Source organism: Scyliorhinus canicula, chromosome 18, assembly GCF_902713615.1.
Source record: "Scyliorhinus canicula chromosome 18, sScyCan1.1, whole genome shotgun sequence".
NCBI lineage: Eukaryota > Metazoa > Chordata > Chondrichthyes > Carcharhiniformes > Scyliorhinidae > Scyliorhinus > Scyliorhinus canicula.
In genome coordinates, this window is record NC_052163.1 from 22,008,153 (window position 1) to 22,035,782 (window position 27,630).

The window sequence follows — 27,630 nt, forward strand, 5'->3', positions numbered from 1 at the left end:
AAGTGTACAGAGCTGCCACTGTCGAGCTGGTGCACAATACCCTACCAGTTATTCTATTTCATTTTTTATTGTATTTTGTTTTTACTATTTACTATTTTCTTCTCTTTGGTATGTTGCGGTGTGCCCTTCTCTCCTATATATGTGTGTATATATATATATATATATATATATATGTTTCTTATCCTGTGTACATAACAGTAATTATACCTTGCTCAAAAACCCAATAAAAAAATATTTATAAAATAAAAATAATAATTGCAGTTAAAGATTTGGAAAAGGAATGGAGTTTTGCATTTCAACAAAGCATAGCTAATAAAATTAAAGTATTGCATCCTGGTCAAATAACCAAAGTTATAAAGGAATAAAAAATGCAATGTGTCCACCCAGTGCCGCTGCGAACCCCTCACTGGTCTTTGACGGCGTAAAACGCCCGCAAATTCTCCGTTTGAGCCGGTAGTTTGCAGCTGAAACGGAGAATCCAGCACCTTTGGAGGGGGTTAGGGAATTCTCGGAAACACTTTTTGAGTTTGGGTTGTTGGGGATGGAAGGCAACTCACCAGTGATCACAAAATCATTCTCCCTGGGAGAGCGACTGATCTCAGCAAGTGAGCGGAGACCAGCTCCACTCATGAAATGATAGTTTTTGCAAAGTTAACCATCTTCTCTGCCTAACCACTTTGCAGCTGAAATACTGGTCAATGTGTCTTTCATTCTCCACCCCTTTCTTACGATACTGCTCCTCCTTACAAGCAATCCATCTGTAATATGTCCTTGTAGCCGTGAAGGGCAATGCCTGGAACATTAACATGTCAACTCTGTGCAGTTGTTGTGCCTGACGTGGTGAGTGTTTCTGTTCTTGCTGCACCAATTCTGCAGTTTTATTTGTATCTCTGGTACTTTCTACTCATCCTCTACTGTGGTGACTGATGAGGGCCGTCAGGCGCATTGAGGGATGGGGAAAACTGGGATTGTTCTCTTTTGAGGAGTGATTAAATGGACATTTACTCTGGGGTGTTCAAAATTATGAGGACTTTGATCGGGCAGATGAACTGTTTGCACTGACAGGAGGGTCCAGAACCAGGGAACAGATATTTTGCATCGTGTAAAAAAAAGCCTGAGCCAAAGGTTTTTTTTTCAGAGAGAGCTGAAATGCACAGCCTTCAAAGGTACCCGTCAAACATTACTCTCAAGAGCAAACGTGATGTAAACTGAGAAATGATAAAGAATTGCAGAGCTGCGGGGAAAAGGGAGGGAAGTGGGACGAATTAGAACACTTTTTCTTGGCGCCAACACAGCAGGATGGGCTGAATGGCCTCCTTCCACACTATACGATTCTATGAATAAAAGTGAACTCTTGTCCAATTGTGATATTGGGACATAACAGTGACTAAGCTGTTGGTTGTGAAGCGCTTGTTTTAATAGTGCAGGTATTTTAAAATCAATTTGTTTAATTTCATAACCCAACTGTTTTAAATATTTTAAATCTTTAATTCTGAAGTAACAAATCTTATAAATTTAATCAGAAGGCATTATTTTACACAGCTTACATATTTACAATGCAAACTTGGAAAACATGTAACAATTGATGCTGTAAGTATATATTCGTGCCACACAAGAGCCAAGCGACAACCATCTCTATCAAGAGGGAATTCAATCATCTCCCCTTGACATTCAATGACAATACTATCACTGAATCCTGCACTCTCAATATCCTGGGAGTTGCTGTTGACCAGAAACAAAACTTGGCCAGCTACATAAATTCTCTGTCTACAAGAGTAGCTCAGAGGCTGGGGATATTGTGATTAGGAACTCCAGAGCCTGTCCACCATCTACAAGGCACAAGTCGGAAGTGTGAAGGAGTACTCTCCACTTGCCTGGATGGGTGCAGCTCCAACAACATTCAAGAAGCTCAACATCATCAGTTTCTTATGCTAATTGAGTGCCCTATCTTATCTAGAGAGATTGTAATCTGACTCAGGTAGTTCAAATTGGTTTATTTATGCTAGGTACACTATATACACGATATAAACACAATCGACACATTTTATCAAGAATGATCCCTGGAATGAAGAGCTTGTCATATGATGAATAGTTGAGGACTCTGGGTCTGTACTCGTTGGAGTTTAGAAGGATGAGGGGGGGACCTTATTGAAACTTACAGGATACTGTGAAGCCTGGATAGAGTGGACGTGGAGAGGATATTTCCACTTGTAGGAAAAACTAGAAGCAGAGGACACCATCTCAGACTAAAGGGACAATCCTTTAAAACTGAGATGAGGAGCAATTTCTTCAGCCAGAGGGTGGTGAATCTGTGGAAAACTTTGTCTCAGAAGGCTGTGGAGGCCAAATCACTGAGTGTATTTAAGACAGAGATAGATAAATTCTTGATCAATAAAGGGATCAGGGGTTATAGGGTGAAAGCAGGAGAATGGGCATGAGAAAAATATCACCCATGGTTGAATGGCGGAGCAGACTCAATGGGCCAAGTGGCTAATTCTGCTCCTATGTCTTATGGTCTATCTCTCTTCAGTGCAGACTAATCCATTAACTGTCCAGAGTCTCTTGTACATGATCGCTGATGTCACTGTTGCATCATGGACTGCATCATTTATTACCATAACGATTCGATTAATCTATTATACTACAAGCTAAAGCATTCCTGACAAAGCGGCCTGCTTGATTGGCATCCCATCCATCACCTTAAATATTCACTTCCTCCACCACCAATACACAGTGTCATACCATGTACAAGGTGCACTGCAGCAACTCACCAAGGCTTCTTCAACAGCACCTTCCAAACCTGCAGCCTTTACTACCTAGAAGACAAGGGCTGCAGAAATATGGGAACACCATCACTTCAAGTTCCCCTCCTAGCCACACACTTGGAACTATATTGCCATTCCCTCACAGTCATTGGTTTAAAATACATTGGTTTAAACTCCCTTCCAAACACTATATGGCTGTAACTGCACCCCACGGACTACAGCGGTTCCAGAAGGTGGCTCACCACCACATCCTCAAGGACAATTAACGATGGGAAATAAATGCTGCACTCGCCAGCAATGCTCACTTTCTGTGAAATAAATGTTAAAAATAACTAATTTAAATGCAGTGTTTGTTTTACCCAAATGATAAATCAGAGCCTGGTTTCATATTGATCTAGCTGTGCTGCATATCAACCCAATATTTACAGGAAGATACCTTGACATCTTAGTTCTTCATAAACTGACAATCATTTTAACATGCTTCAGCACTGGGGTTTCTTTGGGTGAATGAACATAGCCTATTAGGAAAGGGCCAATCCAAACTTGTTTAGAATGTCAGCTTTGATGAAGAGTCATCCAGACTCAAACCATTAGCTCGGTTCTCTCTCCACAGAAAAAGAACTACAGAAAAAGAGACCACATGAAAAAAGATGAATTCCCGACCATGTGGATACAGTACTCTCCATGGTCTGCTCCCCACTTCTGCCCCATGAAAGTTAGAAAAGCTGTCATAATTTCCAAGAGAGCCAGAGATTTAGGCCTTGATTGATCCGTTTTGGATTCCAGCACACAGTTGAAGTCCACCGCGCTCCCCCCCCCAAGATTAATTGATGTGTGTTCTACTCAGGGGTGCCAGTTAGCAAGTCTTTGACAAATGCTACATCATCCCAGTTAGGGGATATATATTAACCATAACTACCAGAGTTCCCACCAAGAACCCACTCACTATCATGTACTTACTAATTGTAGTTAACCACAACCCCGGTTGTCGAAAAAGGTACGCATTTATTAATCAAAATTGCTGCGACTTGGGGTCCACCATCGAAGCCCGAGTTAGACACATGCCCTACCCACCCCTCCCATAGTCTGGCCTGATCCCTCACCCGCAAATGGGTCTCCTACAAAAACACCACATCAGCGTTGAAATTTGAGAAACAACCCTCGTTCTCTTCACTGAGCCACCCAGTCCCCTTACGTTCCAGGTGACCAACCGAAGTAAGGGTTTCCCACCCACCCCTCTTCCCAGAATCAACCATGTCCCCCATCAGGGAAAAAAACAAAGAAACCATGAAGAGGTATTGATCATGATGGCAGCCAACCCCAGCGCGCCCAAAAAATCAAAGAATGCTCTAGAATCTAGTGTTAGAACTGTGGGCCTGGTTTCTTTCTGGGTGGGTCTAGAGTCTAGATCAACCAACTAACCCACCCCGAAAGAAACCAGGCCCACAGTTCTAACACTCTCCCCCCTCCCCAACCCCCACACTAAGCACACCAAACCAGACCGAGCTGGCTTTGCAGCTCACCTTACTTCACTCCCATTCACCAGCGTTATATCCTGCTAGCGAGATAGCTCCTGCCACGACAATGAAAGAGACAACATCATAGTCCAACACGAGGATAAACTACTTTTTCAAACAGAAGAGAAAGTGACCCGCAGACCTTATAATCTAGAACCCCCCCCCCCCCCCCCCATTGTCTCGACAACAAGAAAAAAAATCTCAATGATGGGTTATGAACAATTATTTGTAATCAAAATAGAAACAACCCTAACACCCCATTCAGCTCACAACTTTAACAAGAAACAAAAAAAAACAAAACCCCCAAACAGCACCTTTCATTTAATTGGACCCCAATCCATGTTTGTTGATAAAGTCCTTCACCTCTACAGGTACCTCGAAAAAAAGGTCTGTGGCCTTGTGTGTGACCCACAGCCTTGCAGAATTCAATGCCCTTCCTGTGAAGCACTGCTTTCACCTTGTTAAAGGTCACCTGCTTCGTCACTAACTCTCGGGAGGGAGACCACAATTGCATACCATCTTCCGGATAATCCGTGATAAGTACTCGGTGGGGTTCAGACCCTCCACCCCCTTCAGCAAACCCACAACACGGAGGTTTTGCCTTCTCAACCTTCGCCTTCAACCTTTTGTTTTCATTGGCCATCATTGCCACCGCGGCCTCCAGCTGCGCAAGCTGCTCATCATGTCTCGTGACCGCCTCCTCGACACCTTTCAAGATCGCGCCATGCTCTCACACCATCCCCACCGCTTTCTCCAGCTCCACCTGGACCGGGCCCAACGCTTCCTCAATTGACTTGCATATTCTGTCGAAGATCGGCTTCCACAGCTTTTCGAAGTGTAAGTTCAATTGTTCGTTCAATTCTTAGGCAAAGCGTCTGAAAGCGTATCTCATGTGATCGGGACTGCCATTGACTGCAGCTCTGTCGATGCCCAAGACGTACCACGAGGAACCTGATTCCATTGAGAGAGAGTCTGTCCCTAGCTGCCTGGGATCTTTTCCCTTTCTGTTGGGCATGGATTTAACCTTATCATTGAACTCAGTCTGTGAACAGACGATATGCTATCTCCGTAGACTGAGTCTTTTATTGTCTGTTGTCTGTTTGAGTTTTCGAGGGACCAGAAAGAGATTCTGCACCACATTTCATTAAATTCATTCAAGTTCTCTTGACTGAAATGTATTTAGTCCAAAAATATAATTTGGGATTTGTGAGTGTAGATTTGGATTTGGATTGTGCCAGACGTTGCAGTTTTCAGCATTTATTACTGAGGAAATATTACATGTAAAATGGTCGCTAATTTCAAAAGACTAAAATACAGAAAGAAAACATGCACAGCCATGCAAATTTTACAGGCTAACCCATTTCACCAACATGGAAGGTTAAGCACCTGACAAACATTATTGATCGTTTTCATAAATGATTGTGAAAAATATCTTCCCTTCGCTCAAATGTTGTACTTCTCTTGGAAGAGACAACTAACTGGTAATGTCCTTGAAAAGTTCCATTGTTGAACGGTTCAAGCCCGACTGTTGACATCTTTGACACTTTCAGAAAAGCTGTCTTGAAAGGCACCAACGCTTGGCTGCTGAGAGTGTGTAGATAGCTTTTTCACCAAATATCGTTTATCCTTTCCAGCCTAGTGAAACAAATGGTTCCTGGTTACTAAAATCTGGCATTAATGCAAACTGTTTTGGTGCATTAGAGGCCTCTAAAAGTCTTCAGCAAACGATGGAGCTTTAAGAAGGACGGAAAAGCTACTAGCAGTTTCTGTGGCACAGCAAAGCTGAGGAAATCGCCACTGATTTGCTCAAAATAAGTAAGTTAAACCAATTTAAAATATTTTTCACTGTACCAAGTGTTCCAGTAATTTGAAATGACAAATGTTGGAGTAATCAGATCATTTATGCAAAAGTTCAACAGTTTTCAAATGAGTACAAGAATGTATCTAATGAGAATGAAGATTCCTCAATCTCTTGCTGTGAGAATGTTTAATATATCCTTATTTCTTTGTGAAAAACCGGGTCGCCTTTACCTATCTCAAGGGGAGGACTAAGAAAAATCTTAAGGGGCTGGTTTAGCACACTGGGCTAAGTCGCTGGCTTTTAAAGCAGACCAAGGCAGGCCAGCAGCACGGTTCAATTCCCGTACCAGCCTCCCCGAACAGACGCCGGAAAGTGGCGACTAGGGGCTTTTCACAGTAACTTCATTGAAGCCTACTCGTGACAATAAGCAATTTTCATTTTTCAAATCACATGGTAAAATTGCTCAGGAATGATCTGATAGCACATATTTATAACTTACAAATAGAGTACCAACAAGTTAGGGAAAGATGGTCTCTTAGATAAAATATCTGAAAAGCATGTTGGATAAATCCAGTCATTGACTTGAATCTAAACTTTAAGTGCAAGTTACAATGGAGATAATTACTTTTTATGCACACTCCATTCTTGTTGACAATTGAATCCTTCTCCCTGTCTCTTTTATCACCTGGATGGCCCCCTCACCCACTCAAGAAATCTCTTCAATACAGGAATTTTCAGGCAATCTCATGAAGCATATAGCTTTATTTGAAAGGCTTTCCCTTCCAACCATGCATCACATCCTTTCTGGTAAATAATTAGTCCGGCAATCTAGTGCTAATCCTGAGCACAAGTTCCGAATGTCATTACAATAGTTTGTTCATCTTTCACTGGCCAGCAATATGTAGTATTTATGTTGTGTGGCTTGAAGCCAATCTTCAGACTCCAGTCTGCAAGTTACAAAAAAAAAATAGCCCTTTTAAAACACAATCCTGCTTTAAGATTTACTTTCCCAGGGAAATTGAAATCAAATTTCAAATAACTCCACTTTTGCCAATTCCGGAATTCTCCGGTGTTCGGGATTCGCTTTTCCCGCTGGCAGTGCACCCCCCGGCCATGGACTCCGTGGCGGCAGGGGTGGTTACAATGGGAAATCTCATTGACAAGCGGCGGGAAGATAGAATTCTGCCGCCGGCGAATGGGGCGTCACCAAGAAACACATAGCTGGGGGACCGGAGAACACTGCTCCATGTCGTTTCAGTGTTTAGTCACTTTCAATACTAAATTTCCAAATGTGAATCTTTTATTTTGTTACATTCACATAGATGCGATACAGTGCAATAAAAGCCTGAAAAATCTAAGTCACTGTACTGTACCTCAGTTTAATACAGCACCATCAGTGCAGTAAAAGCTTACCAGGATTAAATGCTGTTTCAGTTGGGTAATAGTACTTCTGTTAGTTTGAACCAATGAAACCAATATTGTCAGCACCGTACTGTTGACAAGAGGAAAAATATTAAAATATTTATGCAAACATATGTATTTTCTATCTCAAATGTTTAAGACAATAGGAGACTCTCACAAGTAACCTTTAGATATATGAGCAAAGATTTCAAAGTATTTAGTCTTCGACGTTTCATAAAATTGTACTATCACTGCACACTGGTTAGCACTGCTGCCTCATAGCTCCAGAGACCTGGGTTTAATTCCGGCCTTGTCTGTGTGGAGTTTGTACGTTCTCCCAGTGTCTGTGTGGGTTTCCTCCGGGTACTCCAGTTTCATCCCACAATCCAAAGATGTGCAGGTTAGGTGGATTGGCCATGACAAATTGCCCCTTCGTGTCCAGGGATGTGCAGGTTTGGTGGGGTTACAGAGATGGGGAATGGGGCCTGGTTGGAATGCTTTTTGAGAGGGTTGGTGCAGACTTGATGGGCGGAATGGCCTCCTTCTGCACTGCCTGGATTCTTTGATTATTTCCAGAATATTCATGAAGATAGTGGCATTCAAAATAATACATTCTTAACTATGATGATTAACACGAGAGGTATGTGTGAACTAATATTCTTATCAATTCATGTTTGCACTTTTCAATTAAACTCTTGTTATGGTGAAGTTAAATTACAGACTTTTAAAAGTAATAACTGCATGTGATCACTCCTTAATAATTCTAGCAGCCACCAGAGAGTAGAGAGTGAAATAACTATTTTAGTTGCAAAAGCCTTCCTTCGTTCAAAAGGTTACACCAGAAACTCAAGGTAATAAAAGACCAATTGTAAAATATGTGGTGACAGTGCTAAACACTCCAAGGATAGCCAGAATTAGAAAGCAAACTGGATGCACCCTAGTCCTAGTTCATCAAGCAATTTGTATGTTGCTCTAGTTAGCTGCCGCACAAATGTTCTATTCTCCGCTCATTTAAGATTGTAGGTAGCAGAAGAGACATTCTAATTGATTGAAACTAAGAATTCTAAACAAAGCTCAATCCTTGGTTTCAGCGTTACGCAACAACTACAAATTCAGTGTTTCCGACTTGGCTGCCATTCAAAACTGATGTAGTTAAAACAGGGCAGGCAAACAATAGAATTCAGTTTATATGTTGTCCTGATTTGGTTTGAGACTGTCCAAGCGTTTTTTATGTATCTTCGGTCTTTTAGTATTTACATTAAAATCATGTTTCCTGCCATTAGGAAATCAGATTAGTCTTGAAAACAGTGCGGCACAGACTCACCAGAATCTTATAGGGCTCGAAGGATTTGATTATGAGGAGAGATTACATAAACTAGGCCACGATTCGCTGGAATATACGAATCATAGGGTGATTTGATTGAGCTTTTTAGGACAATGAAAGGAAATCATGCAATGATTTTGAGAAGGATTTTCCCCTGGTGAAGGATTCTAAGACAAGGGAACATTACCTTAAATCCTGAGCCAGGCTATTCAGGAGATAAGTGAGGAAAAACTCTGTTATACAAAGGCAAGCAAAGGCACCCAACTCTACGCCACAGAAAGTAGTAGATGCTATCGCAAGTAAATTCAAATCTGAGATTGATAGATTTTGTGCTAGCCATGCGTAATAAGGGATATGGAGCCATGGTTGAACATGATCAAAGGACTGAATGGCTGATACTTGGAACTATGACCCTATCAGTCTGGTTGGATTCAGTCTCGTTGGAAAACAAGACTGCATTATTTCACTGCATGACCTCATTCCAATAGCATTTTATGGGAATATGACAGACATGTGTCCCTTCCAGCATCATAAAGAAATAAAGACTTCCATTTATATAGGGCTATCAACAGCCAACAGATGTTCTAAAGTATTTTACAGCCTGCTTTTGAAGTGTATTCACTCTTGTAATGGAGGGATCGTGGCAGCTTATTTGCAATGCAAACTCCTATAACTAGCCAAATGGTAATGACCAAATAATCTGTTTTTGCGTCACTGATTGAGGGCTAAATATTGGCCAAGGCATTGGGAACAACTCTGTTCTTCTTCAAAACAGTGCCAAGGAATCCTCTAATCCACTTGAGGGGGGGGGGGGGGGGGGGGGGGGGGCAGATAGGGCCCCAGTTTAACAACTCGTCTGAAGACCACACCTCTGATGGAACCCAGCACTCCCGCTGTATTGCACTGGAGTGTCAGCATAGATATTTTCGTGTTCAAGTCCTGGAGCAGGACATAAAGTCGTAACCTCACAACTCAGGGGCACAAGTGCTACCATCTGAACTGCAGCTTAACACAGGTTATGAACTGTCTGACGGGATTTTCCAGGTCCGCCCCCCCCCCTCCCCCTCCTCCCCCTCCTCCCCCTCCCCCTCCTCCTCCCCCTCCTTGCCTTCCGCTGTCTATTTTCCGGCACGGAGGCAGCTTGTCATTGGCTGCCGGGCTCTTCCAGTCCCCCCCTCCATGACTACGGCATTTTACGTGGCTCACCCATCCTGCTGCTGGGAACCTGCCGCGGGAGGAGGCGGTCACCTTCAGTGGGACCAGAAGGTTCCGCCGATGGAAAGGGCTGGAATATCTCATGCCTTTACTGCACCCTCGTACAGGAAGTTGAGCAAGGGACTGGGAGGGGGTGGCAATTTTTACATTGGAGCAAAGGCTGATTGGATTTCCTTTGCACCTTCCCTTGAGTGTTGACAGGTGTGGCAAGTAGATGGGAATGAATTAAACAAATGCAAGTTTATTCTCCACGGTTGTTATTAAAGGAGATTTCATGCCAGTCATGAAAGGAATTACAAGGATATAGTGGGTATCCTATCAATCATTCCAGTGTGTATCCTGAGCAATGGGTAATTCTTAGTCACGTTACATGCAAATCTATTCAATCCATTCACAGAGATGTTGTGAATGACTGCTGAGATCTTTATTCTTCCAGAATAAATCACTTTGCACTTTATCTAAATAAACGAGTTACAGATTGTTTTTCAATATGCAGGTGTGTACCTAAAATGTATTTTACATATATCGAGGTTGAATTGAAATTAATCATTTGTATCACATGTCAAGTACAATTGTACATAATAATCTTTATTAGTGTCACAAGTAGGCTTACATTAACACTGCAATGAAGTTACTGTGAAAATCCCCTAGTCGCCACACTCCAGCGCCTGTTCGGGTACACAGAGGGAGAATTCAGAATGTCCAATTCACCCAACAAGCACGTCTTTCGGGACTTGTGGGAGGAAACCGAAGCACCCGGAGGAAACCCACGCAGACACATGGAGAACATGCAAAATCCGCACAGACAGTGAACCAAGCGAGAATTGAACCTGGCACCCTGGTGCTGTGAAGCAACAGTGCTAACCACCGTGCTACCGAAGTATAGTAAATTGTAAAGCAACAAATCTCCATTAGACCACTGATTTTTCTATTTATAATTTAAAATGTCAAATTGAAACCCTTATTCCTTAACTGTAAATGTTCTTATAGTAATCTGTTGCAGTTCTTACCATAAGACAGTGATCAGCAACAGGATAAAGGGTTCTGAGGTAATGTACTTCAGAAAGATCTGCACTTCTGATGGAAGTGTTGACACCAATTTTGGAATAATTTCCCAGGCTGTTTTATGCTGTCGAAATGGACCACATGGTATTGATGGATGGACCCTGGGGGATAATCAGGAGTTACATTCAGACTTTTCAGTGACGTAAGCCAGCTCCTAGATCTGAACAAATGCTGTCAAAATCAATAGCGTGTGTGAGAACATCAGCCACAAATAATATACTTGTAGAGAGATCAGGTGAAGACTGCATTCTGCTCACTTAACGCTGAAACACGATTCATGATCAAAAAGCCTCCTGACAATCAAATATTTAGGCCCTTACATGAGATTGGTCACAGGGATGATACAAAGGAGTACCACCAGCCAGCCAGCATGTTGAGGTGTTGCCTCAAGTGAGAGAATGTCAACAAAGGACGTGGGTGTGAGTGGATGTTATAGGGAGACCATTGAGGCATGTTTATTTACTGTGAGATTTGGGTCAGCCATCATGTTGTTTCATCACTCGCCCCGGATTTTTCAGTCAGCGGTAAAACTTAGAAGAATGCTGCCGCAAATATCCAGCGATACTCGTGGTGTGATTTTCCCCATGCCCTCTGGCAGTTTAAATCTGGTGCTAAATGAAGGGGATGTCTTGGCATGAAACAACGGCGATGCCACCAAGCACGAAGACAGCCAATCTCCTTAACAGTTCATTTTGCATTTGAATTCTGCTTCACACCCAGAATTACTTTGTGAATGGATGTTTGGCTAGATTGTTGAAGCAAACACTGTTCAGCCCAATTAAGAAGACAAATAGCTCGATTCTCTGATCATGTGCCTTCTTTTTATCTAAAACTTGGATGTCAGCTCCCTCCTCCATCTCTAACCAGGGAGGTGATCACACATTATGATGTGGAGATACCGGCGTTGGACTGGGGTGGGCACAGTAAGAAGTCTGACAACACCAGGTAAAGTCCAACAGGTTTGTTTGGAATCACGAGCTTTCAGAACATAACTCCTTCATCAGGAGTCACCTGATGAAGGAAATACGCTCCGAAAGCTAGCGATTCCAAATAAACCTGTTGGACTTTAACCTGGTTTTGTAAGACTTCATACTGATCGCACATTATGGCCTTGGTTTGGACAAAACACTCTTCTCAGTCCATCTCCAGGTTTGATAATCGTTTTGCATTCCTCCAGCAAGGCAAAATAATTTATCCTGATAATTGCATTTAAATCTTTCACAAATCATTGAGTCATTGGCACAGAGAGTGGCCATTCAGTCTCTCTGTGTTGGAATCAAATTAGTCATGTCCATCCCCCACCCCGTCCCCGCACACCCCCGTCCTACCACCCTCCCCCCACCCCCCGTCCCCCCCCCCCCCGTCCCCTGTCCCCGTCCCCCCACTCCCCACCGATTTATTCTCCCACGTGTCAACTGTTCCCGTTTTTCCATACATACTTACAGAGTTACATTGACCATGATGGGAACAATTGCTACAACAAGCCCAAAGAGCAAAATCAACTGAAAGAAAATCTTCGAGCTCGACAGTCGAAACAGTCTTTTTCCTGGGCGGCAGTAGTTGTACAAAGAATGCTGCAGGCACAATCAAGCAGATGAGAACTCGTTATACCTGAGCACAGACTGGCACATTACAGGTTGAATTTTTGTTCCACATCACAAAGAGAATAAGTAAAAAAAAACACAAATATACATCTGAGTTTATTAAAAAAAAACACAACTGTGTATCGAATAGCTTACATTTTGGATAATGAATATTTACCATCACTCAGCCCCATGCAGTAGGGCTTTGCAATGGTGGATCGCGAACCCCAGAGATGTGGCAAGATAAGATTTTGGGATCCTGGGTGCCGAGGGAGCAACGGCGGCCATGGAGCTTGGGCTGGGTTTTGACAGCTGCGAGGGCCCTTTAGTATCACTCACCTTGATTTGCATTCAGTAACAAGATTGAAGTCGAATGCAGCGACCTCCCAGGAATTACCTGACTCCCCAGCGCAAAATCACGCGGGAGTCGTTTAGTACTCCTTTTCAAAAACGTGAAGCTGGCGCAGTGGCTTCTGAGAGGAACTGAGGAGGCAACAAGCCATTTCCATTACCCAGCATGCAGCTTCTTATAACTCCCAGGATGCCCACAGGGACGGCCCGATTGATCTCCCCTTGGGGCTCGTGGAGTACAAGCTCCCCCATTGAGGGACGGAGGCCCAACAGCAGGCCCGTTAAATCCCCGAGGTAAAAGCCTGCCCAGGCAGCTTTTGGTTCAGCTACCGGACCACACCATACGTTACGGCTGGAGTGGCACCGGCTGAACTGCTGATGGGTTGGAGGCTCAGGGCTCACCTTACCCGAACATTCCCCGATATTAGTGGGAAAATGAAAGGGGTCAAGACCTTCAGAGACAGTACTGAAAGAGACGGACACAGGCCAGAGGTTTCTGACCTGGGAAGCAGTATACATCCGAAACTTTGGAGATGGTGCCCGCTGGTTTCCATGAGGAAGCTGACTGGTCCAGTGTCTTACTCGGTAAACACGCTAGAACGGACGGTGCATAAGGACCTCGACCACATCTGGAGCAGGGAGCCAGCATCAGGACAAACCCGACCGGAGGAACTGTCTTCCAGTTCCACCGGCCTGGCACAAGGGGGCCTGGGGCTATCACCCCTGAGGGGCCCCAACACTCAGATGCATGAAGTAGTGGATTCAGATTCCGTCATGGAGATTCAGACATCCGGCTTTTCAGAACATGGTCTTTGAGGGAATGGTCGCCCGATGGTGTCCCCCAGATGATCAATGTGAAAATGGCGTTCCCCGACATGCTACACTCCCCTCGGCCCACCCCCACAACAGCCACAGGCACAACCAGGGGAAAAGCGAAAAAGACAACCTCCTCCACTCCCTACAACAGAGGGACTTACGGACTTAGGCGGTGAGGGATGTTATAACCCCACGAGACCTAGGATGACCCAATTGATCTCCCCATGGAGTGCGATCTGCCCTGCTGAAGGACGGAGGCCCAACTGTGGGCTGGTTTATTTCCTGAGATAAAAACCTGCCCAGGAAGGAGCTGGAATTTCAGGCTGGGACTTGGACTGTTGCTTAGTTGATGTATTTCCTCGCTGTGAGCAGTGGTGGGTTGGCTTTGATTGGGGGATTGAAGTGTCCCAGATCGTGGGTTGCCCCTGGGCCAGTGGGGGGTAGGGGGAGGGGCTTTGCATCTGTGAGGACTTCAAGCCATCTTTAAATATTGTGGAGACCCATAACAGGGGCAACCACAGCTGCAGCTTTCCTGTCCTACCAAACTCTTCCAGGACAGAGCCCTGCTGCAGCTTCTCTCGTGAAAGTCAATTTTACTCACTTTGACTGTGAGCAGCCTCTAGCATCACAGCTGAAGACTATTTCAAATGAATAATTAGCCTTGTTAGTTGTGAGAGCACGTCACAGTTGCAGGTTGCATTTGCTGCTTGCTCCCTCTGGTGGCTGCAGATGCCTGGCGGCTCGTGTTGCTGTTTCCTTCCTTCCATGAATGCTGCTTATGTGCACAGCCTCTTTACAAATTTGAACAGCAAGGATCTTTCTGGACCATTTTCCTTAATTACAATCACCAGAGAATCATGTTCATGTGACAGAAGATTGGTTTGAGCCCCAGTAATGCACTACCACCTACTGAGTGTCTTCAATGAAAAGCAAAACTCTAGCTGCAGTCACATTTATATTCTCTAGCTTACCTTTTTCACATAGAAAGTGATGAAGTGTTTGACGATGTTGAGAAGTGGCAGCAACGGAGAGTAAAACATCCCAATCCAGACGATAGTTTGTCCGTCAACAATATCCAGAACATTCTCTGGAACCATGAATTGCTGCTTCTGCAACATTTTAGTTAACCCAACAGGACCATGCTCTGCTACAAATCTAAACAATGGAAAAAGTGTTTCAGTACATTCATTGCCTTGTGTTGCTATAGACAAAGGTTACCCATTGTACTTAGGTATGGGCAGATAGTGGAACTCGCAATGCAATTGAACCTGAAGGGACGTGCATCTGAAATTGCAGATGGAATAAATTTTGAATACATCAGGGATTATTAAAAATATAGAATTTTTTCCAATAATGTAAGTATAGCTTATCATGGAATGTTGGGAGTTAAACTGCATTATTTAATGTAACATTAGGAATTATTGAATGTCATAATACACACTGAAGGCTTTCAGCCCATCAGACCTGCATCAGTGTTATTTTTCTGTGCGTTTCCCATCCTATTTAACGTCATCTTTAAAGTTACGATATTGTTCCCATTTAGAACTATACCAGACATCCACAATAAAGCGGGGGGGGGGGGGGGGGGGGGGGGGGGGGGGGGGGGGGAGAGAAGGCTGAAGGGTTGCACTTTGGTATGTCTGTTTTGCAGAGACATCTGTATGTGTCTTGTGACACCTCCTTGTTTGGCATGTTTAATTACATTGTGAATAGGCAGTGACAGTGGCTATTTTTGCCCATGGAAAGCTCAGGGTGGGCAATTTATTCCAGAGTCAACAACTAGTCGGACATTTGGAGAGTTTGTGCCCACCCACCTGACTGCTCAGTGACATCTCCTCCAAGGCACAGTAACAACTCCCTGGCCCACAATTGGACCTTGCTACCAGCTCACTGTTTAAACCTGACCGAGTCGCCCAACCTGCTGGGTCCTCCTCCGCCTTTACAGGCAGCACGGTAGCACAAGTGGATAGCACTGTAGCTTCACAGCGCCAGGGTCCCAGGTTCGATTCCCCACTGGGCCACTGCCTGTGCGGAATCTGCACGTTCTCTCTGTGTCTGCGTGGGTTTCCTCCAGGTGCTCCAGTTTCCTCCCACAGTCCAAAGACGTGCAGGTTAGGTGAATTGGCCATGATGAATTGCCCTTCGTGAACAAAAAAGGTTAGGAGGGGCCATTGGGTTATGGGGATAGGGTGGAAGTGAGGGCTTAAGTGGGTCGGTGCAGACTCGATGGGCTGAATGGCCTCCTTCTGCACTATACGTTCTATGTCTGTGTCTATTTACGCTACATCAGGGGTTTGCAGACCTGACTCCTATTATCCCTGGAACCAAAACTGGAGTACCTTTTCCCGAGTCTGGTTTGTGAAGCCGGTAATTTTCCCTACTCTGCCCTCCCAACCTGGAAGTGAAAATTCAGGCCTTAATCTTCTCAGCTCCAGGGCATATGGAAATGTCGCGTTTGTAACTGCTTACTTTCTTGGAAGTTCCACACAAAATGTGACACCGATGCAAGCAAGAAAGTCAAACAACATCAGCTTGTACATTTCTTGTCCAATCTTTGTCTCCCAACACTGGAGGGCGAAGCAGAAATAAATATCAGAAAACATGCAATCAGCAGTGTGATTTCTGCATCAATTTGCAACTGAGAAATTGTACAGCGAGGAGATGTTTCATTTAAATTGGATGTCTTTGAGTAACAAAATGTTATTATTCATCTAACACTCTGAAAACTCACCCTGGTACTGTTGCAAACAATGGGTCCGACAAGCGAGATTTAGGACATTATCTGGACATTAAACAAACACTACCTTCTGCAGCAAAATGTTGATCGGAATTAAATGTTCAAACTAGAATCACGTATGTTTGGCTCACTGTATTGGCTTGCCAAGAGTAATTACGCTTTGTACAATGGCATCCGACAACTAATAATAATAATAATAATAACAATAAATAATAATAATAATAACTCAGACCACCTCTCTGAGAAATGTGTCTGTTTAACCAAAATAGGTTTGACCCGGAAGAGTTTATGGACTAACTGGTTTCACGTCTGTGAACACGGATTTCCAAGTTAATTCATTGGTTGCAAAGCATGTTGGAACGTCCCGAGGATAGGACAATATGCACATGAAGGTTATTCCTTACACTCACAGATCAGCGGCAATGGCAATCTTGTTGCCATAAAGTCCAATGATAGCGATCCCATGAAGAATGCCACATCCAAAATGTCCCTTCCTTAACCAAGTCAAAAACTTGCAAGAGATTGGATTGCTGCGAGATGCTGCAGCGACAGCCTTTCTGGCACCACCGGCCTCTCTAAAGGTACTATTTATTGTCGTTTTTTTCACTCACTTGGTAGTGTATGTTGTAACCACAGGCTTCACAATCCTCTTTTTTACCATCAGAGCAGGTGATATGCTGCCACAAGGAGAATACCAGCATGCTCAGATTAGACAGTCTTAAGAATACACTCCTAAATGGAAACAAATGGAGAAACACAAAAGCAGTGAAACTTCCTACAACACAGAAATCCTTATTTTTCTGCATGGGAAGACATTTTTCCCCCCGTTTTTCTCCTTCTTCTTGCATTATTTGTACTGTATAGTGATTGAGTATTTAATGCTATTGGGGGGTGGGCAATAACTGGGGCTTATCCCGTGGTCCTGCTGAAACTTTGGCTGCTTGGTTAGGAGGTGCATGTCTGTAATGTGTATCTCTGCCAATAAAAGCTTGTGGAGTATGGAAAGATTAAGTTCCAGTTCTACCCTTCACCAGCTGATTATCTGGAATAGAAAACCTTGCTCCGACTAATCATAACTCAGTTTCTGGGTAATATGACATCAGTTATACTCATACCTCCTGTTATTTCTGGAGTTCAAACTACAAGCGGTGTTATAATTAAAAATTGGTGGTATTGTGATGCAAGCCAATCATTTATGCTGTACAAATCCTGGCACAATAGCCGCATGAGATTTGTTTGTGCTACAGCAGGCTGAGTATAATAATAATGTTTATTAGAGCCACAAGTAGGCTTACATTAACACTACAATGAAGTTACTGTGAAAATCCCCTAGTCGCCACACTATGGCGCCTGTTCGGGTACACTGAGGGAGAATTCAGAATGTCCAATTCACCCAACAAGCATGTCTTTTGGGACTTGTGGGAGGAAACTGGAGCACCCAGAGGAAACCCACGCAGACACCGCACAGACAGTGACCCAAGCCGGGACTCGAACCCTGGTCCCTGACATTGTGAAGCAACAGTGCTAAGCACTGTGCTGCTGTGCCGCCCCCTGAGATGGTGCTGTGTGAAAATACTGAACGGGTACTGTACGTAAGGATGGAATTGTACATGGCTACGCAATCTCACCTGATGACTGTACAAGTGGAGTGAATAGACAACAGTGTGGTTATCAGGAGTAACCCCCAAATCTCTCCACCACACCACCTGAGGAACAACTGTCCACTGTTCCATCAGCCAAGAACATAAGAACTAGGGGGAGGAGTCGGCAATTCAGTCCCTCAATCCCGCTCCGCCATTCAATACGATCATGGCTGATCTCCTCTCAACCTGAACTCCACTTTCCTGCCCATTTTCCATAATCCTTCAACCCATTATTAATTAAAAATCTGCCCATCTCCTCCTTAGATTTACTCACTGTCTCAGCATCCACAGAACTCTGGGGTGGTGAATTCCACAGATTCATGACCCTTTGAGGAAAGTAATTTCTCCTCATCACTGTTTTAAATCTGCTACCCCTTTTCCTAAAACTACGATCTCACGTTCTAGATTGCCCCTCAAGAGGAAACATCCTTCTATGTCTACTTAGTCAATCCCCTTTATCATTTTATATAGCTCAATCAAAGGATCAAACTTCAGACCTGCTCAGTCTATATATGTTAAAAAACCAAGACCCAGCAAAGATTCTTTATTTTATTCATTAATGGGATCTGGGCCTTTCTGGCTGGGTCAGCATTTGTTGCCCACCCCTAACTGCCCTTGAACTGAGGCCATTTCAGAGGGCATTTAAGAGTTAACTGTGAGTCTAGAGTCACATGTGGGTCTGACAAGGTAAGGATAGCAAATTTCCTTCTCTAAAAGACTTTCGCGAACCAGAAGGGCTTTCAATGACAAAATAATGCTTCACGCTCACCATCACTGAGACTCGCTTTCAATTCTGGATTTTAATTAATTTCCATGGAGCATTAACCTCAATCGTTCGATTACTAGACCAGCAATGTTGTCAAATGCGGAGACAGTGGCGTAGTGGCAATGTTTGTAGAGGAGCAGGACAATTCTCCAATCCTATATAACATTTATCTGCTAACCAACAGTACAAAAAATTGTCACAGTGATCTATATAACCTGCATCGACTTAACTTCAAAGTCAATTAATCATCTATGGAGCACTTGGAAATGTCCCAATGACATGAAAGTCCCGAACAGGCTCCGGAATGTGGCGACTAGGGGCTTTTCACAGTAACTTCATTGAAGCCTACTTGTGATAATAAGTGATTTTCATTTCATTTCAATTTCAAGTGCTGCTTCAAAACACATGATTTTTTTTTAGTTTATTACTACAGTGCTACTAATTGGGTTCAGCAATGATGATTGAGAGGTTCATCCCCGAGTTCATAGAATTTCTAGGGTGCGGAAGGAGGCCATTTGACCCATCAAGTCTGCACCGAACCTAGGCCCACACCCCCGCCCTATCCCCGTTACCCCATAACCCCAACTAACCTGCACATCTTTGGAAATGAAGGGGCAATTTTAGCACGGCCAATCCATCTATCCTGCCCATCTGTGGACTGTGGGAGGAAACCGGAGCACCCAGAGGAAACCCACGCAGACACGGGGAGAACGTGCCAACTCCACACAGTCACCCAAGGTCGGAATTGAACCCGGGTCTCTGGTGCTGTGAGGCAGCAGTGCTAACCACTGTGCCACCGTGCCTCCCCGAGTTATTTCACCCAAGATGTTAAACCATCCCGTAACACAGGCAGTGAATGGTGCTGCAACTGACTAAAGTTCTCTGTAGATTTTTCTCATCCAAATATAACGCTGGTTGACAATGAGTAACTTTATGACATATCCACAGTGACTGAAGTGAAATAAGATCATTTTAAATGGGATGAAGAAACTAGGTGACGCCAATCTCTGGAAGAATTGACTAATGCGTGAAGTACATTATCCTTCAATGATGGGCAGACCTGCAGCAGCTCTCACATCAATAAAATACCATGCCTAATTACACGTCAGAGAAAGTTTACCTGATTAATATCAAATTGATTTCAGTGTTTGGCGGATACTCTTCGTAGCGGACAATTATCCGAAATAGGAATGGCAGAAGAATATTGCTGACAGAGATGACAATGGGTGGGAGATATTCCATGAAGAATTCAAAGAGAAAATAAATTTTCCCGCTTCCATTTCCCTGGAAAGAAAAGTGTGTTGTTTTATAAACAGAAGATGCACACATGACGGCCCTCACATCCTTGGAGCAGCAGCCTTCTTACAGATGTGCTCGTCTGCCCTATCTTGGGAGCCTAATTTTGAACCTGTGGACAGCGTCTTTTTATCACTGTGGGCTGGTCACTGCAGCTACCTCCCTGACTCCTCATTTGGTTGTCACTGGAAAGCGGCTATTAGGCTCTTTGTGTCATATTGATGTAATAAGTCGGCTGGTTTCATGCAGATATACATTACCCTGTTTCTAGCAAAGGTGAAGTTGGTGAGAGAAGTCATTCCACCTGTTGCAATGGCCCCACAGATAGGTGGGGACTAGAAGCACCTGCCTCCTCTCAGCTTTAAACAACCTGGCTCCCGTGCCCATGTTTCACCCTAGCACCCAGCTCCACAAGTCCATGGTGGGCTGAAAACATGCTCATTACACTGTGATGTAAATAAATTGCTCATTGGTAAATTCTTAAGTTTGATATTGAATGTGACTATTGGTGTGTAGGGCACACCTCACAAGGGTGATGATGAGCTAATTTTTTTGAGGGGGGGTGGAGGATGTTTGTGAATGCTGGAGGGGGGGGGGGGGTGGGTGAGGCCGCAAATCATGTTCATATCAAGGCTGGCCTTCTTGAAAGTGAACCCGCAGAAAGCAATGGGTCCTGACGGAGTCCTTGGTCGTGCACTCAGATCCTGAGTGGACCAACCAGTGGGCGTGTTCGCGGACATCTTCAACCCCTCCCTGTTCCTTTCCGAGGTTCCCACCTGCTTCAAGGAGACCATTATCATACCGGTGCCAAAGAAGGAAAGAAGAAAGAATTGGATACTCCAAAAAAAATTTTTTAAAGTAATTATGTCCCTGTTCCTTTAATTTTCTTTTAAAATGTTTTTTCCAATTAAGTGGCAATTTAGCATGGTCAATCCACCTACCCTGTACATCTTTGGGTTGTGGGGGTGAGACCCGGGCAGACACAGGGAGAATGTGCAAACTGCACACGGACAGTGACCCAGGTCCTCAGTGCCGTGACCGCTCCTTTAATTTCCACCCACAGTTTAGAACCATGAGGTTCTGATTCTGGTCTCCTGATAGATTGCCTCTGGTCAATCTCTAAAACTGGGGACAAAATAGGTTAAGTATTTTGAAATGCAAATGATTTAAGTTGAAAGCACATTCGATTTGGCTGCCTTTGAGAAAAGCAATTGTATAATTTCGATACTGCCCAAAACAACAGGTTATAACTGTAAGACAACCACTACTAAATCCAATAAAGAATACAGGAGAGACTTCTTTCCCCGGAGCGTGGTTAGGATGTGCAACTTGCTACCACAATGAATAGTGGCAGTGAATAGCTCGGATGCATTTGAAAGGGAAGATAGGCAAATGCACATGGGAGAAAGGAACCGGAGGCTAGGCTTAGATGAAATGCATTGGGAGGAGAGTCATGTGGATCGCTGTCATAAATCAGTTGGCCGTAATGTGCTGCAACATCTATCTCATTTTACATCTGAAATATCGCCACTCGATGTTCTGTAACCTGAACAATGGCATCTATGCACTGACCTTCTGCTGGAATTGTTGGGATGATTTAGTCGCTTGGTAAATGCAGTAAAAAGCTCCAGTCAGGAGCAGCATGATGAACAGATTGAGCACAACCCGGATGGAGTAGAGGAATACTTTGTCCTTCGTGCTTCGCTCTGCTTTCATCCTCCTGCATCTTTGCTCTTGCAAATCAATCTAGTCCAAAACGAGAAACAAACCAGCGATCAGGAAGCCAGTCTCCATTCAGAACTCCAGCTTTATTCAGTCAGTTCATTGCAAATTTATATTAAACTGACATTTCCTAAACATTAAAGGCGTTACATTTTGAAACAGCGTCACAATTATCGTTTCGGAATCATTTCAGAAAACAGCCTGCCAGGAATTGAAAATTTAATTGAAACAAGCTAATTAAGATGAATTGATGGCTAATCTAATCAGGCCAAGCTTAACTGGGCTCCATACTTTGTTCAATTGTCATATTCCCACCCCCCCCTCAACTTAAAACATCTTCAATATTTTTGTTGAGAAATGCCAGTTTTTTAAAGCATCGGCGAATTGTTTGTTTACAAGCAAGTTTAGTTACACTAAACTCTTCTAAATCAGCAGTGCACCCCCTACTGGAGTATTGTGGCAATTCACAGCATTGCCATTTCGGGAACATGTGAAGGCTTTATTTAGGTTGAGGAAAATATTTCTGAGAATTGTCCGAGGGTTTAATGACTAGGAAGCCAGCGGTAGGATGAACATAGATTTTAATTAAGGCAACATAAAGTCTGCCCATGGAGGTGAATTACTTACACTTCACAGACTCCGCTGGGACAACCGATGTGCCGGTCCCTGCTCGGGCCGGCTTTTATGCCCAATCTTACAAGTTCCAGCTGGGTGGGCCTCCGGCTACTAGAGGGGAGGCTCGTATTCAATGATCCCACAGGGAAATCAATTACGGTTACCCCGCGGGCCTGGTGGGTGTTGTTACATAGGGATGAGGGATGTCAGTCACGTAGATTGATCGGAGGAGCTAGAGTTGTTCTCCATGGGGAAGAGAATTTTGAGAGGAGAGTTGACAGGGATGTTCGAAATCATGAGGGGTTAATGCAGAGTAGATAAGGAGAACCTGCTTGCTCCCTTTGGCAGAACGGTTGAGAACTAGAGGACACCAATATAAGGTGATTGCCAAAAAGACAAAAGGCAACAGGAAAATACATTTTTGAAAGCATCAAGTGGTTAGGATCTGGAATGCGGTTTCTCAGTAGTGGTGAAGACAGATTCAATTCTGGCTTTCAAAAGGAAATTGAATGAATCCGTAAATAAAATTAATTTATAGCGTTACGGGGAAAGGGCCATGCCGTTGGTCTAGCTGAATTGCTTTTGCAGTGAGGCAGTACCGAGTTAATGGGCTGAATAGCCTCCTTCTGCGCTGTAATTATTCTTTGATTCTATTCTATGATTCTACCAAATGCAATGCAATTGGCAACAGCCTCGAATTTGCAGTCTTGATCACTGAAAAGTGACACCATCCTTCAAAACAATATGACCAAGGCGATATTTCACCTAAATATTCCTGCCGCACTTTGTGATGCTGGTGGATATCAGCCATTGCTACTGGTTTTAATTGTTCGTTTTTGCTGCAGATGGTTCAATTCATAAAACTATGTCAAGTCTGATGGCAAAAAGCACGACCAAATTTTTGAAATCATTCAAATTGAACTGCAGCCTGGTAAGAATGTTTGATGCTTCTCAAGAGTTCAGTAGAGGGGAGGCCTTGTGGTACAGTGGGATGCACATCCTTACCTCTGGACCAGAAGCACTGGCTTCAGGCCAATGCCAGGCCTCCTTGGCCAAGGAGGGAACATTCAATGTGGTTCAATGGGTGGATAATTGGCTCAGGAATCCTTCCCCCATTATTCCCCAAAGGGTAAAAAAAAGTGTGTGTGTTGAGGGGGGGGGGGGGGGGGGGAATACATGTAATAGCGCGAGGTATCACTGAGGAGGCTTTGTGTACAACAAAGAGGTTTATTGAAAACAACAATCAGGTTTAACTCTATACAGGCACAGAGGTATATCACAAAGGTCATTACTCCTTGGCCCTTGGGTCCACTCTGCCCAGGCCCCTGCTCCCAGAACCCCCCCCCCCCCCACTTTTTCCCCTTTGGTCAGGGTTTGCGTGGCCCATGAAAGATCGCCACTTAAAGGGACCATGTTACCATAATATGCTTAAAACTTAGTTCCATCCCTGGTCTTTCTTGTATCCTTCAGATCAATAAATGTCAAGTCTTGCTAATTAATAGCTGTGAAGGTCACAAGGTGCGAGGTGTAATGGTGCGGTTTCCATTCGGGTCAATCAAAGATTTGCCATTGGATAATGACATTTTCTAACAGACGGAATTATAAAAATTAGGTAGATTTTATCGACCTCATACGAAGAATCAATTACTGCAGAATCTGTAACGGCATCATCAAAAAGCCAAATGTAAAGAGAGTTCAGGAGTAAGGTTTCTGAATTAATTCACAAACTGCGTGAGAAGTTATTTTGTGGTGTTTCGGTGAGATTTTGAAGCACCATTGCAGTGAAGCTGAATATTGTGTGTGTGGTAGTCACCACTGTTGTATTATATTGTATATATTGGTATGACGGTAAGGCCCCTGTACTACAGGTACGGGGTAGATCCTTGCCTGCTGGCTCCGCCCAGTAGGCGGAGTATAAATGTGTGGGCTCACCGAGCTGCAGCCATTTCGGCAGCTGCTGTAGGAGGCCACGCATCTCTGTGTAATAAAGCCTCGATTACTCGCTACTCTCGTCCCGTCGTAATTGATAGTGCATCAGAGTGGCAATACCTTCAGGTCATTTACAATGCTCTGTTGTTTAAGTATGGCCATCATGGGTGCCTTGATACAAAAGTCCCAAAGGGAGAAGATTTTGGCACTGTGTCTCGTGCTGTAACTTGCCTCTTGCATGCATTCCTGCTTAAATCCGTTCACAATCCTGGAGGGAAGAGAAAGCATTTATGTTTTTTGAAGGAGCAACACCGATCACACCACATGCTGAACCCCAGGACTGCCATAGCCTTTCATACACACTTTCCAGGGGGTTACATCCCCAATATTTCTTCCTCGTTGTTTTTCAAACCACCAAAAGCACCGAAAGATTGCAATGGGCACACGCCTCAAGACAAATAACTGCATATCTTTCGTGGTCATTTTTAGGTGTAAACGTATTGAAAATTCAATGGGATTGCGACAGTAACAAGGCATTTACATCACGTATGCAACCAGTGCACTGACAGCATCAACAACCCGCTGATTAAGTCCCAGAAATAAGAGCACAGGCTAGTACATAATGGGCCTGAACTCTCTCGGAGTGGCAATCATCATCAGTGGATTGCCATTGTGCACCCAATTTTATGCCTGAAATTTTTCTCTCAGTTTGGAATTGGAGGTCGGGAGGGGGGGAATCGGAGGTCGGGAGGGGGGGAATCGGAGGTCGGGGGGGGGGCAATCGGAGGTCGGGAGGGGGGGGGGGGGAATTGGCATGGAATGCATTGCCTGTGGAAGTAGTTGAGTTATAAACATTAAGAACCTTCAAGCGGCTATTGGATAGGTACATGGATTACGGTAGAATGATGTGGTGTAGATTAATTTGTTCTTTATCCAGGACAAAAGTTCGGTACAACATCGTGGGCCAAAGGGCCTGTTCTGTGCTGTACTTTTCCATGTTCTATGATACTGGGCCTTGGGTGGGTGCCATACCCACAACAGCCCCAACCTCTGTGATGGTGCTGCCATTCAGTAGAGATGCCGGCCTCTGATTAGCTGTCAGCCCTCAGCGGGTGAGACCTTGGCCCCTGGGTTCCTTGATCTAGGGACAGGCCCACCACTGTCCAGTTAAATACCCAAGCAACGTTTCATTTGGTGGGCCTTCTCGAAAAGAGACTGGCCCTCCAGTCGGTGGGTGAGACCCCCCATCACCTCCATTAAATACCGCCAGAGTCTCACATTGAATTTTTGACACTCTGATGTGAAATAGTGTCATCCCAAACCTCAGCTTTTATATTTGCCTTGCAACAATATACATAATGTCAAAACAATATAATACTACCAAATTCACACAGGACGAGAAGCACATTTGGAATAGATCCATGATCATTTGTCATCAGCAACCTGGCCTCTACAAGCCTTAGAACAACTTTTAAGAGTCATTATAAACAGATCAAATTATGTTATGACATTATTTAGTTCCATATTTGAGATTGTTGCCGACTTCAATGAGTGTCTTCCATCTTGGGAGAATTGGTTGATTCCTTTTTAATAATTTAACTTGTATCCTAAAGGCGTTCATTAGTTAGAAACAGCACGGTAGCATTGTGGATAGCACAAATGCCTCACAGCTCCAGGGTCCCAGGTTCGAATCCCGGCTTGGGTCACTGTCTGTGTGGAGTCTGCACATCCTCCCCTTGTGTGCGTGGGTTTCCTTCGGGTGCTCCGGTTTCCTCCCACAGTCCAAAGATGTGCAGGTTAGGTAGATTGGCCGTGATAAATTGCCCTTAGGGTCCAAATTGCCCTTAGGTGGGGTTATGGGGATAGGGTGGAGGTATGGGCTTGGGTAGGGTGCTCTTTCCAAGAGCCGGTGCAGACACGATGGGCTGGATGGCCTCCTTCTGCACTGTAAATTCTGTTCTATTACCCTCCTCTCCTGTTCTCTGCCTGAAGTCAGGTCCTTCGTAATTATTTGCAGAATCACAGCAAAGTGCTGTGATTTTTATGATGGTTTGGGTGAGGAGGCTGGTCCCGAATCTGCCCGAGCCGGAATGGTGATCGAATCCCAATGCTGCTGGCACTAACCTGATCCACACGCTGGCTGTCTAGCCAACTGAGCAGACAGCTCATCTGATTTTAGTTTCCTGAATTTAGGTTTTCCCCTGAGTTCTTGGGCTGTTCTGCGTCAACAGCAATGAAATTGGCACGAGGTAAATGCTAAGGGCTACGAAAGTTCTCACCTTTTAAGAATCCAGCAAAGGCAAAAGAGGAAGTAGAGGACCATGGTCAGCAGATAGGCCAGAGGGAGGTTATAGTTAGAGATTTGGTTTCCATCAAATGTATAATACCCATAGAACATGTAGGAAGCTTCCATGAATCCCTGTAAAAAAAAAATCAATATTACAGAAGGAATTATTTGATGATTTTAATCGTAACGTGAACATTTAATGTTGGTTCCACTGCAAATCTGTACATCTAATTACGAGATCATTGCGTTTCTAATTATAACATATTTGATCATTGTTCTGCAGGCTTTCATTGACCTGAAACTTCCTTCAGCTTAGCAATGGAAAGAGATAAATCCCACACCATAGAAACTGTATCTAAACCCCCCCACTCGCCCCCTTCCATCCACCTTCCCAACGGCTCATTTAACATCACCTCATCCTTCTCCACAAACATTGACCTCCTTTCTTCCAGCTAACCATTCATCATTGTTGAGGTCGTTATCCATGTTTGGCATTTGGTTTCTCAAATGCTCACCTTCGGAAATCCATTCTCAAAATCTGCACTTTGTTCTTCCGGGATCTACCTAGGTTGCCACGCCTTGCGGGATCTAGCGTGATCTCGCGAGGTGTTGTGATCTGAATCCCGCTCATTGTGGGCGGGATCACTATTTTGGAAATATTTTGGAGTTAGCTAGTCTCACTCTAATTTGCTCTCCCCTCAGGCTTTGGATTCTTACCTTTCACCTTGGAGCCCTTGGCCGAGTGCTGTTCAGTGCTGGTCTCCACAAACAGGGACCAGGTGAGAGAGCACTCGTGG

General features: G+C 44.1%; 1 protein-coding gene across 6 annotated transcripts in view; it reads right to left on the reverse strand.

Moving 5' to 3' along the window:
- Positions 1-5,523: 5,523 nt before the first annotated feature.
- Positions 5,524-27,630, reverse strand: part of LOC119953610 (transmembrane channel-like protein 7) — a 60,734-nt gene continuing 38,627 nt past the window's right edge. Inside the window, exons 6-16 of one of the 6 annotated variants that reach the window (XM_038778033.1) lie at positions 26,826-26,965; positions 24,667-24,814; positions 21,853-22,026; positions 20,105-20,268; positions 17,187-17,307; positions 16,308-16,405; positions 14,810-14,993; positions 12,532-12,662; positions 11,034-11,189; positions 7,497-7,575; positions 5,524-5,917 (exon numbers count right to left, since the gene is read on the reverse strand). In XM_038778033.1, coding sequence (XP_038633961.1) covers positions 5,798-5,917; positions 7,497-7,575; positions 11,034-11,189; positions 12,532-12,662; positions 14,810-14,993; positions 16,308-16,405; positions 17,187-17,307; positions 20,105-20,268; positions 21,853-22,026; positions 24,667-24,814; positions 26,826-26,965 — 1,515 coding nt within the window. In that variant the 3' untranslated portion in view covers positions 5,524-5,797. Of the gene's footprint in view, positions 5,918-7,496; positions 7,576-11,033; positions 11,190-12,531; positions 12,665-14,809; positions 14,994-16,307; positions 16,406-17,186; positions 17,308-20,104; positions 20,269-21,852; positions 22,027-24,666; positions 24,815-26,825; positions 26,966-27,630 lie in introns of those variants that run through there. The other 5 variants (XM_038778034.1, XM_038778035.1, XR_005458059.1 and 2 more) reach the window with 5 other exon arrangements.